Raw genomic sequence first — 17,971 nt, 5'->3', positions numbered from 1 at the left:
TTACCTGCTCATTGTTTGAGTTTGCATTTCATGCAGTGTTTTATGAAACCCTCATTAGAATGGGCTGAAATGTGTTTATTCATTTGTAAAACAATCAAATGTAAAATAGTGCCAAATCTGAATTACAGTGTTTAAACTGTAGAAAGAATAACAAGCTAAAAAGAGATCAAATGTAAAATACTTTGTATTGGTTAAGATGTACAAACTTCTTAGTGGTTGATAATGCTGATTTTATTTGGTATGGTTTAAAATAAAACTGCATTGAACTCTAATTTATATGTACAAATGTAAACATTTTTAAAAAAAACTTTGCTCATTTATTTTCTTAAAAGCAACTAAATTTTTTGATTAAATAAATTGGTAAACATTCATTTCATGATTTTTGTTTTGTTTCACATTCATAGACAACTTTCTAAAGAAGCAAATCATTCCTGATAAAGCAAATAAAGTTTTTACTGATTTGAAAAGGAGCTCATTCTACAAAAGGGAAGTTCTCCAATTAAACCAGCTACTGATTGACAAAAGGCTTTTAGTTGCACCAACAAACATCAGATATGAAGAAGCACAATGAAAGAAATCCGACTAAATCCAACTTTATTTTCAGCATTGCATATATAACTGTTCAACACATTTTAACCCCAACAAGTGGGACTATAAAACAGTATCATAATTCATTATTTAAACGGATTTGCATAACAAATATTTTTAAAATGAGGTATTTTTAAGACGTGCTGGGAACTTTAAACATATTTTCTTAAACAGCTTTTAGCGCCAAAAGCTAGAATTGGAAGAGAAAGTGCAAAGAATTTTTACCCCAAGACTACTCAATATTGAATTGTTATATGAATGATATTTCATCTCATGGCAAACGATGTTGGAGCTTCAAGGAAAGAGGCCAAAGATGACGTTAATGGATGGAGTTAAAGAGGACATGAGGGTCGTTTGGGTGAATAGAGAGGAAAGCGTTATATGGAGGATTTGCTGTAATGACCCCTAAAGTCCTAAAGTGAGCAGGCAAAAATAAGTATATAAAGGACCTCATTCTGTATAGATAGTGGTATTCTGGTATCAGAAGTCCAACTACCTGTAACTTTTATGCCAAAACCTCACAAAAAGGAACTTTTTTTTTTTCAACGGTTAAAAATCAGCATTCAAGAGAAAGGTTTTCTAGTGATCCATGCATCATCATCATCAGCAGCAGCAGCATTCCCGCTCTGAAACATGCTGTTAACACTCTGTTAAGGTGACGGTACAAACTCTAGGAAAGCATTGGAAAAACACGACACTTTGCTGTGCAAAACGTGTCGACTCTGCTAAAGACAAACACATGCATCAGTCAGGTCCGCAGTCATTTCACAATGATTACTGTCATTTTATTTATTTTTTATCCTAGGAAAACAGGACATTTTTAAACTATGAATATCTATGTAGAAAAGTGTGGTAGATCTTGCATAGAAAATTGTAGAATGCAAACAGATTTATTTTGTAAAGACTAAATACTTCCTTGTATTCAAGTTTTTATCTTCATTTGGTTTTAAAATATTAAACTTCTATTCAGTCATATTTTACATAATTCTGTATTAGTCCTAACTGCTGTAGGTGCATAATATTTAAACTTAAATATCTCATTTTTTATTTTTAAGCACTTATTTTTAAGGAAAAAAAAAATCACTTGCGTTTTAACATATATTTTGTTAAGACAGATTAACTTGTTTATACTACTTGAAATATGTTTATTTCTATATTTTGAGGGAGTAAACACTTAAATCTACACATTTTAGTATAATAAAATAGCACAAAAAATATTTAAAGCAAAAAACTGTTAGATAATGGTAATTTAGAGATATAAAATGATTAGGAAAAGCTGTAATCACTTGTCTTTTTAAAATCCATTTACAGGTCAGTACAAATCATGTATTTAAATGGGGAAAAAAAATGTCGCACAGATATATGAACTGCTTTTAGAGGGCATTCAAATCTGCAAAGTATCTACAAAGTGTTATATGAGATAATATGACTGTACTGCAAATGACAAAGGAAGAACAGGATTTCTCAAAGGGCTGACGACTAGTTTACAAAAACACATAAAAAGGTCAAAGATTAGAAAGAAAACCCACCAGGTGAAAAAAATCCACAGCAGGTTGCTTGTAGTTTTCTGCAGATTATACAGTAAATACTAAGAAAATAAACATTTAAATGTTGTTTGGGCTACATTTCAGTACGTCCAGGTGTAAAATCAAGGTATTACCAACATTTGATGCAGGAGAAAGCAGCTTTGGACATTTACAGATTTCTTTTCCTTTTTTAATTATGAAATGAAAAAAAACATGCCAACGTGGAAATGTAGGTTTGCTACACATGAGAGAGCAGGTTTGTGAATCCAAAGGTTTCTGATATGGCTTAGAAAGGCAGATTTGATGAAACCTGCCACATGATAACCCTGGCTAAGGAGAAGCTGCACTGAGATCGCACTCCTGAGTTTTAGGCATAGACAGGCCAGCACAAAGCTAATATGCATTCAAGTTTATAGCATAGAATCATAATGGATTTTTAAATCTATAAGGTAAGATGATGAAGTGTATGCTTTAAATATGCTTTTTTTTTTGTAAAAAAGTTTCCCTTTTAAAGATGATAAGCAATCCAAATCTTTTGAACTATGTTTAGGATTCAGTTACACCTAAAGTTAAAGAAAGTCTGCCTCAAAAGCTTTTTTTTTGTGTGCATTTTAGTGCAAATGTGCATCCCATCCAGGTTACATGCCGTCATTCACCTTGTAGACACAGGTAAATGCAGCTCAGTAGAAACAAACGAGGTGCAAAACTGCAAGCATGCTCAGTGGGAGCTGTTGGAGCTCCAGTCATAAGGGAGGAAGCTGACTTTGGTCTTTCCACCAGAAAGAATACCCTGAAGGCTGGTCTTCTTTGGAGAGTCACTCATGTGATCCAGAACCCATTTCAGAAGCTGGGGGAGAAGTAAAAAAGGAATTTTATTTTTCATTTCACGTCACCAAAAAACCAAAGTGCAAAAGCCTTTTTGTACCTTCTCATCAGTGCCTCCAAAATCAGCCCTGTACCACTTGAATATCTGACTGAGTTGAACCTCTCCTTTCCCAGAATCCACCACACAAGCATCATCATTTTCCAGAAAGGCCTCAGCCGCTGTGCGGAGTTGGCTGTCAATATCCTGAGGAGATAAAACGCACAAACAATCACTGATGTCACAGAGAAAAGCGTATTCTGAATCAGTGTGCAGATCTGAAACCCACTAACCTGTGGAGTGTATGTTTTAATAGGAGGGCAGCCCTTTGCTCCACAGTTCAAGGCAAAATGAATGAGAGGCTCAACATCTGGGAGTGCCACCTAGTGTTCAATGAAGGAAGTTGTTTTCAGGTCAGAAAAACGTCAATAATCCGTCAAACCTTTCTGGCACAGGAAGTCTGCACACCTGAAGCCGTGGGTCTGTCTTGGAGAAAGGCCTTCGCAGCTGCGCCACACCTTTTCTGTTTCCTCTCAGGACGCCATTTTCAATGTCTTGCAATGTGAAAACCTCTCCTCCAATCAAGTAACTCACATAATTGAAGAACTAGAAAATAAAATTAAACAATCATTTTTAATCAGTGAATACTGAAAATATTGTTCAAAAACGAATATAGAAGCTGTAAACTTGTCAAACCTCCTGTAATAAAAGACATTTAACTAATTTTCAGGGTAATTTCTGCGGTAAAACATTTTTTTCTTCATTGTCCTTTCAACTCTAAATATAAATCAACTTTATCTTTTAAAAAATAAAAAATAAAATGCCTGCATTAATGGTTTTAATGATATGTAACTTTCCATCAAACTTGTGATCCTACCCTGTATCTATGCCACCAGTTGGTGGGGGCCCCCAGTCGTAGGTACCCATGGATGACTAAGGCGTTGTATATGTTGATGAAGAAGGCCAGCTTCTCTTCCCGGCTCAGCGAAAGCAGCTCCACCCTCTGGAGCTGAATGGCGAGGTCACAGTAGCGCTCAAACGCCGGGTTGGCAGACATGCCTTTATAGTCAACAGACTGAGGGCGCCGGGATGACAGAGAAGACAAACACAGAAAAGGAGAAACGGAGAGCAGTCACAAACGAGTGTGACCCGCTGAATCCCCACAAGGGGCACAGAGGAAGACTGGCGGTGAGGCTTCGTGCGACGGCGGCCGTTACCTTGCCATCGGCGGAGAGATGATCCGAGAACAGTTTCAGGATCATTTCTCGTAAAAGCAAAGACAGCTCAGCAGCTGAAAGAGGGAGAATGATGATCAGTGATGTTTAGTGGTTAGAGTCTAATGAGACACGCAGAACAACTAGACCTGATAAACCAATTGCCTTCACCACTAAAAAAAGACGCACCAAAAAAACCACAAATCAAAGATGGCTTTTGAATTGTAGTTAATGAAGTTCATTTCAATATTACATGTTTGAAAAAAAGCTCTTTTCTTTCTTTGTGATGGCTTTTGTTTTTGGGGGAGGAGTCAAAACTAGAACAATAAGATAAAGCCGCTTTTATTTGCTTTTCTGTCTTGAATTTGACTGAAACTGCCCTTATAAGAACGGAGCACCACAGGTCTTTCCTTCCTCTGGCAATAAAATTGTTTAACTCTTTTATGAAAACCTGCAAATGTTCATAAAACCACCCGACAGGTTTGTATTTTGTATTTAGTTTTACACACTGTTCATTTGCTCTGGTTTTTGTAACATAACTTTTCTGTGTTTGCCTAAATTAACATTTGGTGATTGGATTTCTGCTGGAAATGCAGGATAAATAAAGTATTCTGATTTAATTTGAATTGATTTGCTTTGATTTGAACTACGAAGGCCATTAAAATTCAAGGTGTGGTTAGAGAAACCCTGATATGGCAAACGTCAGATCTACATCTGCACACATTTGTTGCAGAAAAATCATATTTGTGGATCTATGAAAAACAAAAAAAAATGGAACAAAATAATTAGCAGGTTTGATTTGAGTTGCTTGTTAATAAAAGCTGGAAAACTAAGCAAGACAGCAACCTAAAGCAAGCAAACAAACAAGTTAAAAAGTGACAAGAAATTAGGAATTAAATAAACCAAAAGACATCACAGCCAAGCAGGAGGGTTTTCAAAAAGGCTTCAATGATTTACATTTTTTTGGGTTGTAAACGTTTTGTTTATCTGACATTAGACCTAGCAAAGGGACAAACTATAAATCTATTAAAAAAAATGGGTCAAAACGATTTTTTCTGTACTGTAAATTTCACAATCTAGCCATAAATGCTTAAACTGCTGGTAGTTTCCAAGAAGAAACTATAATGTGTTTTATTTAAATTTAAAAATTAAACTTAAAAAAACAAATAAAGAACAATTATCTTATGGATGACATCCTGACTCATCAAATTAAATATTCCCAATGTCAGCAATAATCTCCTAAATTACAGTGGGTTTTTGTCATTGTCAAATCTTTTTTATATTAATATATGACAGTCATGCGGCAGATTTCAATTTTTTTCTGGCGAACGTGTAAAAAAGTAAATCATTGAGACCCGCTGAAGCTTTCAACGCCCACATATCCATCGCAAACACACTTAGAAGAGTCGTCCGCTGGTTCAGCAGCCAGAGAGAACTTGATTAGAGAGTGTTGAAGGGTGTAAATCAGCGGGAGTCTGGGATGTGAGGAGTGGATGCCCGCCTCCGTCCACACCTGACCTACCCCGTATGGGATTGCAGGAGGCAGTGCGTCCTGCATTGAGAGATGAATGAGGGTCGTCTTCCAGCAGGCGGTACAGCGTCTCCGTGGCGTCTTTATCCGTGCCAAAACTGCTACCCTTCAGCCCACCGCCATGCACCCCAACCATGTACTTCTTCTGCAACAACGCCACGCCCGTATTGCGAGCATCTTCCCTGGCTGGCACGAAACGGCTACAGTTAAGAGCCGGAACGCGCTTGCCAGATACACGCGGTTGGGGGGTTTCTCATAAGAACACTTACCCATGCCCTTTTCTTTATGCAGCCAGTCAACTAGCTGAGTCCCTGAGAAGCTCATTTTGTACAAAGTCAGCCCTCTCCAGTGACTGCCAATCACACCTGCATGCTTGAAGTCCTCCACCAGGTCTGCCAACTCATCTCTTTCACACCTAAACTCTGAGTGGTTTGGAATGTCCCGACCCAGCCAAGAAAAAAAAAATGATGATGCAATCAAACATTTATTTTGTCCAAGGAACTAGTTAAAATGTGTTTGGTGTGTGTTTGTGAGACCTAAGTCATGCAATTTTCTTATGTTAAGACCATGTATTATGGACCGGCCCCCCGACCCCATCTCTAACATCCCACTATCTCCCTCTCATCTCCTTTTCTGTCGAGTCTAACAAGGAATGCATACAAATATTTTTATCATCAATAAAGCTTAGCCTCAAATACAACAGGGGGTTTATTCAAATGTACACTGTTTGTGTGAAGATCAGATCATGAACCCCTGTTGTAACAGTAAAATCTGTCCAACACATGACACCTTCAGCTCTGATCTGCTTGCTCAGCTGTCGGGAAGGACAAGTTAGAAAAAAATAAGAGCAATGTTCGATTTCAGAAGTGGCGTTACACCAAGTGTTTATGCAAAAACAATCTTTTTATGATCACAAAAAACAAAGATCAGGGATAAACTACGGTAATTATTTAAAGATCCACTTGGGTGAAAATGGTGCTTTTGGTGTTATTAACATGTTCTTGTGGCATTTTTCTGATGATGGTGGACATATGTAAAAACAAGTTTGGCTCAAAATTATAATTCTGAATAATTCCTCAAATAAATCATCATTGTGAATTAGCAAAATCTTTTTTGTGCCGTAGAAAATACGCTGGGGGTGGGGTCTCAAGCTCCTTGCTTCGCTCCAACATGTACGTCTTAGTTTCCTTCCAACCAGCTGCTATAGCTGGATAGATCCTATACTCTTCCACCGCTAATGTTAGGTTGGGGCGCTGCAACCTAGTGGAGGAGGGCATAAACAAAAGAACTTTCAGCAACGGGAAGGGGGGCGGGGTTGCTACACACCAAGGGTTCCGCCCACAACTCAGAGATGAATTTCTAATAAACTACTGCCGCTCTGCAGAAACCAAGTCCTAGAAAATGACACAAGCTTTATGATTGTGTCTAAAAATGGCGTAAGTAAGGGTTAATGGCCGACGAAGTGTGCGGTTACTACTTTTTAACGCACGCCGTGGAAGCCTGAACCGTTCGCGTCGGACGGTTGCTTCCGCGAAGTGCGTTAAAAAGTAGTAACCGCACACTTCGAAGGCCATTAACCCGCTTATACCATGGTCACTTACAAAAGCAATACATATTAACCAGGTTTTAGTCCTTAATTCTTGTTTTTTTTCGATTTGTATCACTTTTCTCATAAACAGCGTACTATATGTTACGTGATGCGGCGCATCGCGCCGCATCACGTAACATATAGTCCGCGTCGCGCAGCACCACCGCTGCAGTTAAGATTCGGCGATATATATATGCTGATCGTCCCGATGGGTTGAATAAAGCATCAATTCAGAGGGAAAGTTAATCGCTTACCGCTTGTTTTTGCCCCGATGATGAAGCAAAAGGTTGTTTTACAGAAGCCGGCGCAGTGATACAAATCATTTAAGCTAGCCGACCGGAACTTCTTTTTTCACCGTGCGGTTTTCAGGTTTTAACGCATACCCAGCAGCCAATCAGAATCGAGTATTCAACCGGACCATGGTATAATAGTAATGAAAAGACCACTGAGAACGCTTTTGCAATAGATCAAAGGATGAGTGGAGTGGGTTTTTAAATAATTACTGCAGGTATGTATGGAGGGGAAATTTACTGTAATCATCAAAAAACATGGAAGACTTTTATTCACAATGTTTGGAATAATCAGGCAGTCAAGTCATGCAGCACAAAAATGATGAATGTTTTGGGGATTAATGCAAATTATTTGAAATCTTTTCACAGAAATGAGCCATTTTTCCATGATGAGACTGCAGTGTGTCTGATAATCCCACATAATGAGACTGTGGAGCGAAGTGGTGCTGCTGGCCACAGCAACCCTATCAAGTTCCTCTTTCAATTGTCCTTTGAAGGACTGTGCAACACAAGGCGTGCACAACACGCACACCTGCTGTTACCCAAACACACCAACATGTCCACATCAGCAGCAGCGTTTCCTAACCACTAGTCCTTCTCAACTCATCCACAAACGAATGTGCACAAAAAATACCCACCATGTTTGCTTTACTAAGTCTTTCTGTACTGTAATCGTCCAAAACACAGATTTCTCTAAACTTCGCCAGGATTTAAGTCGGAGTTTGTTCACCTGACTCAGCCGCTTCAGGAGGGTCATTTCAAAAAAACAGAACCTGCAACTTCTACCCCCAAAACACAGTTATATTGCACAATAAAGTTTCGACACACCACCGAGTGAGAGACCTTGACACTTTAGTGGTTTCTCTGTTTGGTGATGACGGTAACTGCTCACCGTTATCCGTCTCCTGATCGCTACGCTCCGATGGATTCTTGTCAGGTAACGGGAGAGCATCAGCAGGGAGAGGCTCTGTCTGGACCACAGACACTAACCTCTGAAGCTCCTCAGGAGCCTAGCATTAGGAAACACATAAAAAAAAAATCAATTACAAACTGATTGAGAAAATTAAAAAAAAACATCAGCTCAGGGTTGACTGGAGTTTGGTTTCCTCCTCACCAATTTCTGCAGCTCTTCATTCCCACCAACGTAAACACTGTTGAAGAAAATCTGGGGTACGGAGCTGCGACCTGTCAGCTCCTTCAGCTTTGCCCTCACTTCTGAATGACTACCAACGTCCACGTCGTGCACCGGGACCCCTAATCGGCCCAGGGTGGCCTTAGCCTGCACGCAGTGTGGACAGCCCTGTATGGAGTACACGGTTATCTGGCCAGGAGCCCCGCTTGCAAACTCGCCCATCTGCAGAGGAAACATTAAAATAGACTTCACCATCAAAATGAAATGATAGTTTCATTTGTTTAGCTAAACGTGTTTCTTATTTAACAAAAATAATAATATAACAAAGATGGTAGTGAATGTGCTGTTCGATCTGATTTTTAAAGTTGATTCAATGTCATATACCTGGTTTAAGTTTAGATATATACCTACAGATATACACGTTTGTTTTCCATCTGAATTTTTTTTAATTAAATACATATTTTTTTCTTTGATGGAGCCGAAAGAGGAAGAAGAATTTTTTTTTTTCCTTTTTTTAAATTACTTATTATTCCTTACTTTTCAGCCTCCTGGCAAGTTTAATTCTATAAAAATAAAATAAAATAAGCAAGCATACAGTCATTTTTTAAAGCCAGAACGAGTGGAAGGAAATGATTTTCCTGATTCCCTTCGGGAAGAGTCGGGCTTTTCCGTCAGTGACAGACGCGACCTCACACGACTAAGAGATTAAATAAATATTGTTGAGAAAATTGCCGCATTAGTCCGGAAAAAAAAATGACTCTAAATACTTTCGTCTTGATATTTTTAAGCTTGTGTTACCAACGTGTCTAATTTTTGACGCCTTGTTCTCAAGTTTATTACCTTGTCAAATAAATAAATGTCAGTATAACTGTTAAGGAGTTAATCCGCACATATTGCTGATAAACACACATTCGGACACCGTTGGGAATAATCAAAACAGTAGTAGCACTTTACCTTTAGATGTTTTGTGCTCCTGTCTGAAGACGAAGAACTATTTGTCATGTTATTTAAACATGTTGATTACTACATATGTGTAAGGCAGGTAGAAGAGCTGTCCTACAGGTAAAATATAGCGGCGATCCTCAATGATAACCTTTACCCAGTGTTACATGGCTTCAGCTTATTGGAGCATCGACTGGTGCTAGCAAGCCTGTTTGATGGTGCCTTCAAGTACTTCATGTAAATTTGATACTCATTTGCTGATGCCTTGTCGTCGGCTCGGATGAATGTAAATCAGCATACAAATATCCAAACAAATTAGTAAAATATTGTTTTTAAATATTTTTGTGGCGTACATGAAATCTTTTATACACGACTAACATTTGTCCAACCTCAAAACTCAACATCAGCAGCAAACAGATCAGTTATCCACTAGGTCTTGTTTCTGCACGGATGACATTTTTGTCGAACACATGGAAACCTGGTTGGTGACAGCGGAAAAAGAATAATCCTAACAGTGTAAAGATGTCAGGTTTATCAAACACCGAGCGTGTTGGACTAAAAAAGATACTAAGCTTAATGGAAACGTGTGACTTGTTTTCACTCAGTGATACGGTTACAAATAAGGTGATAGAAGTGGAAAACGTTGCGGGTAAGATCATTTTAACTTATTCCCAACAGATAGGAAAGTGTTAAGGATATTTGCAACCAACAGACAGTGTCCTTAAACAAAACTATTTTCCCGGTTCCTAAATGTTAATGACGAAAAACGTATAATTATTTTGGCTAACAGTCACTGACTGCAAGGACCATATTATTTTCGCAGTGGGAAAGATTTCTGGGTCGACAATTTGACCTGCACGAAAAAAGTCACATTTTTGTGCACACATTTGTGGGAGTGGGACCCGGCGAAAATGAATTTTCGTCAAATTGAACGACACTCCCCCCAAGACGATGACATCACAGCAAGCGATACCGTAAAAAAGGAATTTGGGCCAAAAAAAATCGCTTATGGAAAAAAAAAAAATCGAACTATAGAAAAACGAAACCAAAACACACATGCTTGAATATCCAAATGAAGTTTGGAAATCATTATGGGTGTTGCCAGATAGTGTCATAATTTTTCAGCCCAAAACGCCGCTTGCACATACACATGATATATAATAACGGAATCAGGGGAAACGAAAGGAAAGAATACACAGCTGTTGTTGACCCCCCCATTGAGCTAATTGAGCACCCGGATCCGGTTATTTTTATAAAAGAAAAGTTTTTTTCTTTTTCTTTTTTTAAATAAAATATAGTACAGACTAATAATAAAACAAGTAGAGTATTAAATATTTCTTCAGTGGACCGGCCTGGTGGTTGGGGACAAAATTTTGGAGCCTGCTGTTCATTTTATTCAATGATTTCTTCTGATATTACAGCAGGGTTTCTGGAAAATGCACAAGTTTTAACCGAAAACTCGTCTCTGCTCTGTAGCTAACACAGCTCCTCCGTCTGTGCTCACTGATCCAGTCTAGGTTTCCCTTACGTCGGCTTTCAGGCGGCGAGCTGGCGGCCAGACAGAAAGCCGCTGCAGGATGGGGAACCAGCCTGCTCGGGGCCTCCTGAGCCTTATGATACTTTTTTTTATTTTAATAGAGACAATAAATATGAATCGGGTCCCCTTATTCACTCTCGGGTCAGTGAGGGACAGCAAGCTTTCAACTTTCAAAGAGAGATGGAAACACGGCTGTCATCAAGATGCAGCTTTCACTGCAGGACTTGAAGCTGAGACTCTCACTGAGATGATTTTATGAACCGAAACAGGATAACCATGTAGAACTCTTCAAAATAATTAACTTGATCACTCAACATTTTCCATGTCTCTCCTGTATTGTAAGTGAGATAAACACAGACACTGCGGTCAGACTAAAAAACATTAGCTGGTAGCTCCTCCCACACACGGCCGCGGCTTCAAGCTTTAAAGAACACATTTTGAACAGGCCGCACCTGCCTGGTGCATTCAGGGAGCTCCAGTACATAGAAGATAAACGCAACTCCAACAGTCACACAGCCTAACTCAATCCGCTACTATATTTTCATGAGAGAGGAAAAAACGCAGAACCAACCCCAAAACCGCCCAAATTATGCCTATCTGCCCAAAGCCATTTTTACCTGCAAATTTAGAACCAAAACCGCCAAATCTGGCAACACTGTGGCAAACGATCTTCGGTTTGGCGGCCATTTTTGTGGCAAAATCTGAGATTTGTCAATTTTCTTGTTGTTCCACAATATGGGAAATAACTTTTTCCGAGGGATTTTTTTCTCGAAATTTCACACACATGCTGCCAGCTTAAGTCTACAGCGACCACAAATGTTTCACTGACCTTTGACCTTGAGAAGTAACCGCCACCTTGAATTGAAAAAAAAAAAAGCACCTTTAGTACCACACCAGAGACCAACTAAAACTGGTTTTAGTGTGTGAATGTGTGTGTGACTGGGTGAATGGGATTGTGATTGTAAAGCGCTTTGGACCTTCGAGTAAGGTAGGAAAGAGCTATCTGAGTACACGCCATTTACCAAAACTCGTTTTAGGGATTTTCGGTTATGATTTCCGAACTTCTCGGCCATCATTAGGAAGCAGTTATGGAAAAAATATTGCAATTAGAAGTTGTAGATTTTGTAATGCGTACGCGTGCCGTGCTGTCAATAGAAGTGTTCTCCTATTACGTACAAATTTTTTACAGAATTATGTGAAAATTTAATGCCTGCATCCATGGCTAAAAATGAACAATTTGATATAAATTTGGATACGAACATATATCGAATGTGGACGTGGTTAGCAAAAGAACCTCTGTTTCTGAGGAAATTCAAAAGTATACTTTTTCCGATTCTTCTGAAAGTTATGCTGATCTGTTCATAATCCCCAGGCAACCAAAAAGTAAAATGGTTGCTATGGAGATAAAACCAACAGAAAAGTGGATTTTCTATTAACATGACATGTATTAGCATTTTAAGCAATCATTGTGTCCGAATTCCTTCCCTAGTCACTATATAGTGTTTTCGCTATTTTGTAGAGCTGCCCGATTCTATGCCTATGTCCGAATTCCCACCCTAATCCCTAACTACTAAAAAAACATATAGACTTCTGGGAAATTTCCAGGCCACTCGATTTTGGTATTGTAGATTCGGACAGCACTACAAAATGGCGAACACACTATATAGTGCACTATGTAGTGAGTAGGGAAGGAATTCGGACACAATCTATAATTTCAAAATCTGGACGGACTGCAGCCCGAAACCTCCTCTTGAGCGCACACCGTAACAAAGCCCACTCCCCTGCCCGTAAACACGAAGCTATGAGTCCGCTCTCCTCTGCTCAGAGACATGCTTTGCATGGGGGGAGCAGGCTACCGGTCCTGTTTCCACGATCAGAATAAACCGTTTATATGCACCACGATCGGATCAACAATCGGCATAACCCATCTATCTCGATCGGAAAGATATTTTAATCTGAATGTGTCTGATTGGGACAGAGTATTCCAAACGGCGTGTTCATATGACAAATTATTATTCTGATCAGGCGTTTATTCCGATTACTTTGGTCCCTGTAAACGCAGCTCCAATCAGCAGTTCAGACAGCCGTATAGAAAAGGAAGGAGGAGTTAGATGTGCATAGTGGCTGCTCAGCAAGGAAAGTCGGGTCAAAGGTGGGTGGTGAGAGCGGCGGTGGCACCTTACCCGGGCGGCGCTTGTGCGTAGAGGCGGGCCCAAACAACGCCGCTTGGGGCATTCATTTTATATTGTTATTTTATATTAGTATATATATAATTTTTGTTTTTTATAATGTTTATTTACTCAACAAACGTTTTGTTCCTTTTTCATTACAGAGGCAATAGAAACCATTCTTTCCTTCTCTAAAAATGCAGAAGAACTGCTGAAGAGAAAGAAGGTTCAGCGAGACCTTATATTTAAGTACCTCGCCAGCCAAGGAGTTCCAATGCTTCCGAGCAGCGACAAACACCAGCTGGTGAGGAGAACACAGGAACTGTGGTCCTCAGCTAAGGTAGGGACACAAAGTCACGAGGACCTTTGCCATCATCAGAAAATGAGGAAACCCAGAATATTAATCTATTCCTACATTTTAAAGCAGAATAAATTGGAAATAATAGCACAGAAGGGTATCACTTTCAGAAATAGTTGATTTGGCTTTGATTCACAAATTCACAATTCAGTTAAATACTTTAATTATTAGTCATATTATAATGGTTAATATTTATTTAAAACTAATTTTATTAAGTTATAGAAATCCAGTTTTACATAATTGACACAATTAGTGATACAATTTAAATAATGGTGCAACAGTTTTATATATATTTTTAATGAAGCTTAATGATCTAAAACCATTTATTAGACTTCACATTGCTAGGTGACTTACTCAGTCTGTTAAGTATGAAATTATAAAAGATTATTATTATAATAAAAAAATAAAAGATTATTGTTATAATAAAAAAAAGTCAAGAGCCCTTCATTTGTTTACTTCGTGTTTTCTGCAATAAAAGCCTTGTCTATACAAAAAAAAAATTAGCATTCATTTAAATTTTAAAGCGTAGTTGGATTCAACACACATATTATTATTAGATAGGATTTGTATCTTGCTTCTTTAAAAGATGCTTTAAATTGTATTCTGTGCCTTTTTTTAGATCCAAAAAAATTGAAGTTAAATTTAGCACAATTTCTATTTTGAGGTTATTTTCTTATTTATTTGCCAGACTTTGATTTGCAAACAACATTTTCACTCCTGGGTGTTATGTTATGTAAAAAAATATTAGAAACTAAGGGAAAACTAATGTGCAATAATGCAAATGAAATGTTTTTAGGTTCTTTTAATGCATACCGAGCCTGATTGATGTTCTTGGTTCTTTGTAGACACCTGAAAGAACCTCGAGACAGCCTAAAGCTCCTGATTCCAATGTCTTAAAAGCTGAGGTGGGGTTTGACCCTCTGCTTTTGGGTCAGCGATTCTGCGATTGGTTCTTTAAAATGTTGAATAGTCAGAACCCCTCGATGGGGCAACAACCTCAAGATTGGGGACCGCAACATTTCTGGCCAGATGCAAAACTTAGTCTGCTTTCCAGGTAAGAAGGTTGTGACGAACAGGTTGTGTTTACATGCACTTAAAAAAGTAACAAAGTTACAGTTAGCACAGATTTATGTTCTGTCCCTTGAAGCTCATATCAATGCACCCAATAAGAGCAAGAACCATCCTAATTCACTCACTACTCAATGGTTAGTCTTAGGGGGATTGTCATTTTGTTAGGGTGTCCAAATCTACAATTTCTTAACCCAGTGCCCTAGAAATTTCCCAGAAGTCTCTGCAGCAAACTTGTGTGCATCAATGTTCACCAGACTGGCAAACATAGACCATAAGGCATTGGATTTGAAAGATTTTTCATTTGATAAAATTTATTTAAATTATAATTTTTTACAAATCACTCAAGTTTTACTCATCAGAACACAGCAGATTCATAAATAGTCTTTGTGAAACATTCATATTTATTTGGCTTTTACTTGGGCTAATGGGTGATGTCATGTTTGGCATTTGAAAAAAGAAAAAGCATGTGTCTATATTTGAATTTATATCCAAGAAACTGAATAGTTTTACTCTATATAGTATTTTCGGGATTATGGATTAGTGAGGGAATTCATATACAGCCATGTAGAGTTACATTATTGTTCAATAATGACTAATAAAAACGTTTTAAGTGTTCATTTATTTAAAACAAGGGATGATGCACAAACGAACATTGATCGGGTTAAATTTGAAAAGATGTACTGTGCTAGGCTATAGCAAATTTAGCTCATTTCCGCCTGTACTGAAATAATGCATTGTATTATGTGTCTTTGGAAGAGTTACTGATGAACAAGTGGAAGAGCTTCTGGGTGCTGAGCAGGTCAGCCTCCGCCTGTTAAGCCTAACCAGGGAGGAACGCCTCTTTTTGAGTCCTAACCTGCAGCCTCATGGCCTGAAGGCCCTTGCCTCCCCGCATGGCTTGGTGCTGGTGGCGGTGGCTGGTACCATTCACAGAGACAAAGCCTGTTTGGGGATTTTTGAGCAAATGTTTGGCCTCATAAGCTCGCCTTTGGACGGAAACAGCTGGAAAATAAAGTTCGTCAACATGAAGATCAGAGGTCAGAACGCTGTGGAAGGGATGGAGGTGGCAGCACCAACTCTGAACTACAACTCTACTGAACTCCAGCAATATTCAGTTTCCTTGATGCATAATTTTCCAGTTAAAAGAAAGTGGAAATAATTGACCTTAGCTTTTAAGTTAGAGGCTGCATGTGTCACAGAGAGGTGGAACCTTAAGGCCACTCCTATAATTGATTATTTGTTAGCCTGTGCCTTAAAAGTTATTGTTTATGCTGCTATTAATGTTTTTTTGTAAATATATATAGAAAGATTTAAAGCAAAACCAGTCTGTATATTTTATGAAAGTGCATTTCATAAAAAAATGTCTTTAATATAGGTGCACAGTCATTTACATTTTTTAAGTATATTTGTTATGTCCATCTTGTTCCCAGAATGCTATTTTTATCAGTTACGTTTCCTTGTACAGAAGAGGGTAAGGTGGGCTTAATAAATGTGTACAGTTTTAATCAAGCTGTCAAAACATATTTTCTTTAAAATATTTACATTTTAAGGTGTACCTTTATGCAAATTCTTTTAAGGGGTCTGTTAAAGCTTTGCAGATACTGGGGGTAAAGGACTGTGTCTTCTTCCTATCAAACTTAATTTTGCTTTTTCTCCAGAATTAAACAAATGCTGATGCCTGTCTAGCTAACAAAGATGTTTAAGTTAAATAAATCCATTTCTAATGCAGCTGCTCTCATTATTTGCAAATCTTTATACACACACACACACACATATATATATATATATATATATATATATATATATATATATATATATATATATATATATATATATATATATATATATATATATATATATACACACACACACACACACACAGTGAGGTCAATAAGTATTTGATCACCCTGTGATTTAGCAAGTTCTCCCACTTAGAAAACATGGTGTCCACAGTGAGAGACAAAATCTGAAGAAACATTCAGAAGTCACGTATGATTTTTTTAAACAATTTATTTGTATATTACTGTGACAAATAAGTATTAGATAGATTTCCTGCTGTTCTGCTTTTAAATAGTCCAACTCCACTCTGCTCATGATTCTAAATCAGTGGCACCTGTTTGAGGTCGTTAGCTTGCATAAAGGCACCTGTGCACCCCACAATCAGTCAGAAGTTTAACTACCAACATGGCCAAAACCAAAGAGCTGTCAAAAGACACAAGAGACAAAATGTAGACCTTCACAAAGCTGGAAGTGGCTACGGGGCAATTGCCGAGCAGCTTAGTGAGAAAAGAACAACTTTTGGAGCAATTGTCAGAAAATGGAAGAGGTTAATGATGACTGTCAATGTCCCTCGCAAGATCTCACCTCGTGGGGTATCGATGATGCTAAGGAAGGTGAAGAATCAGCCCTGGACTACACAGGAGGAGCTGGTCAATGACCTTAGGAGAGCTGGGACCACCGTTTCCATGGCTACTATAAGTAATACATTAAAACGTCATGGTTTAAAATCATGTATCGCACGGAAGGTTCCCCTGCTGAAGTCAGCCCATGTCAAGGCCCGTCTGAAGTTTGCCAATGACCATCTTGATGATCCAGAGGAGTCATGGGAGAAAGTCTTGTGGTCAGATGAGACCAAAATAGAACTTTTTGGTCTTAACTCCATTCGGCGTGTTTGGAGTAGGAAGAAGGAGGATCATCATCCCAAGAACACCATACCTACAGTGAAGCATGGGGGTGGAAGCATCATGCTCTGGGAGTGTTTTTCTGCACAGGGGACAGGACGACTGCACTGTATTAAGGAGAGGATGAACGGGGATCTGTAGTGTGAGATATTGGGCAAAAACCTCCTTACCTCTGTCAGAGCGTTGAAGATGGGTCGTGGCTGGGTCTTTCAGGATGACAATGACCCGAAGCACACAGCCAAGAAAACCAAGGAGTGGCTCCGTAAGAAGCATATCAAGGTTCTGGAGTGGCCTAGCCAGTCTCCAGACCTAAATCCAATAGAGAATCTTTGGAGGGAGCTGAAACTCAGTGTTGCTCAGCGACAGCCCCGAACCCTGACAGATCTAGAGAAGATCTGTATGGAGGAGTGGGCCAAAATCCCTGCTGCAGTGTGTAGAAACCTAGTGAAGAACTACAGGAACCGTTTGACCTGTAATTGTTGT

The 17,971-nt window shown here is 38.7% G+C and overlaps 2 protein-coding genes across 3 annotated transcripts; one reads left to right on the top strand and one right to left on the bottom strand.

Moving 5' to 3' along the window:
• Window positions 1-577: 577 nt before the first annotated feature.
• On the bottom strand, window positions 578-9,911 carry LOC101162407. 2 transcript variants are annotated; one of them, XM_004081843.4, is made up of 11 exons: window positions 9,686-9,911; window positions 8,714-8,953; window positions 8,492-8,609; window positions 5,991-6,143; window positions 5,713-5,907; window positions 4,194-4,267; window positions 3,854-4,051; window positions 3,445-3,582; window positions 3,270-3,359; window positions 3,040-3,183; window positions 578-2,961 (listed from the first exon to the last, which is right to left on the bottom strand). In XM_004081843.4, the coding sequence occupies exons 1-11, from the start codon at window positions 9,731-9,733 to the stop codon at window positions 2,833-2,835; spliced, it is 1,527 nt and encodes a 508-aa protein (XP_004081891.2). In that variant the 5' UTR covers window positions 9,734-9,911; the 3' UTR covers window positions 578-2,832. The 2 variants fall into 2 exon arrangements, with proteins under 2 accessions (XP_004081891.2, XP_011487944.1); XM_011489642.3 differs by lacking the exons at window positions 5,713-5,907; window positions 5,991-6,143 and having other exon boundaries at window positions 9,686-9,909.
• A 189-nt stretch (window positions 9,912-10,100) lies between these two features.
• c21h3orf38 (chromosome 21 C3orf38 homolog) lies at window positions 10,101-16,535 on the top strand. Its single transcript, XM_004081842.3, has 4 exons — window positions 10,101-10,322; window positions 13,543-13,718; window positions 14,582-14,790; window positions 15,564-16,535. Exons 1-4 carry the CDS (start codon window positions 10,196-10,198, stop codon window positions 15,964-15,966), a joined length of 915 nt encoding a protein of 304 aa, XP_004081890.1. The 5' UTR covers window positions 10,101-10,195; the 3' UTR covers window positions 15,967-16,535.
• The last annotated feature ends 1,436 nt before the right edge of the window (window positions 16,536-17,971 follow it).

Source organism: Oryzias latipes, chromosome 21 (genome assembly GCF_002234675.1).
Source record: "Oryzias latipes chromosome 21, ASM223467v1".
Lineage (NCBI taxonomy): Eukaryota > Metazoa > Chordata > Actinopteri > Beloniformes > Adrianichthyidae > Oryzias > Oryzias latipes.
Note: the sequence above shows the minus strand (reverse complement) of the source record. Positions and strands in the feature narration are given on the sequence as shown.

Excerpts from the sequence above, each read along its gene's own strand:
- LOC101162407 (XM_004081843.4), bottom strand. The coding sequence starts at position 9,733 with ATGACAAATAGTTCTTCGTCTTCAGACAGGAGCACAAAACATCTAAAG. Across the intron at positions 3,360-3,444 it reads AGACAGACCCACGGCTTCAG|GTGGCACTCCCAGATGTTGA; the intron begins GTGTGCAGACTT and ends ATTGAACACTAG. Across the intron at positions 2,962-3,039 it reads TTGGAGGCACTGATGAGAAG|CTTCTGAAATGGGTTCTGGA; the intron begins GTACAAAAAGGC and ends CTTCTCCCCCAG.
- c21h3orf38 (XM_004081842.3), top strand. The coding sequence starts at position 10,196 with ATGTCAGGTTTATCAAACACCGAGCGTGTTGGACTAAAAAAGATACTA. Across the intron at positions 10,323-13,542 it reads AGAAGTGGAAAACGTTGCGG|AGGCAATAGAAACCATTCTT; the intron begins GTAAGATCATTT and ends TTTTCATTACAG. Across the intron at positions 14,791-15,563 it reads AAACTTAGTCTGCTTTCCAG|AGTTACTGATGAACAAGTGG; the intron begins GTAAGAAGGTTG and ends TGTCTTTGGAAG.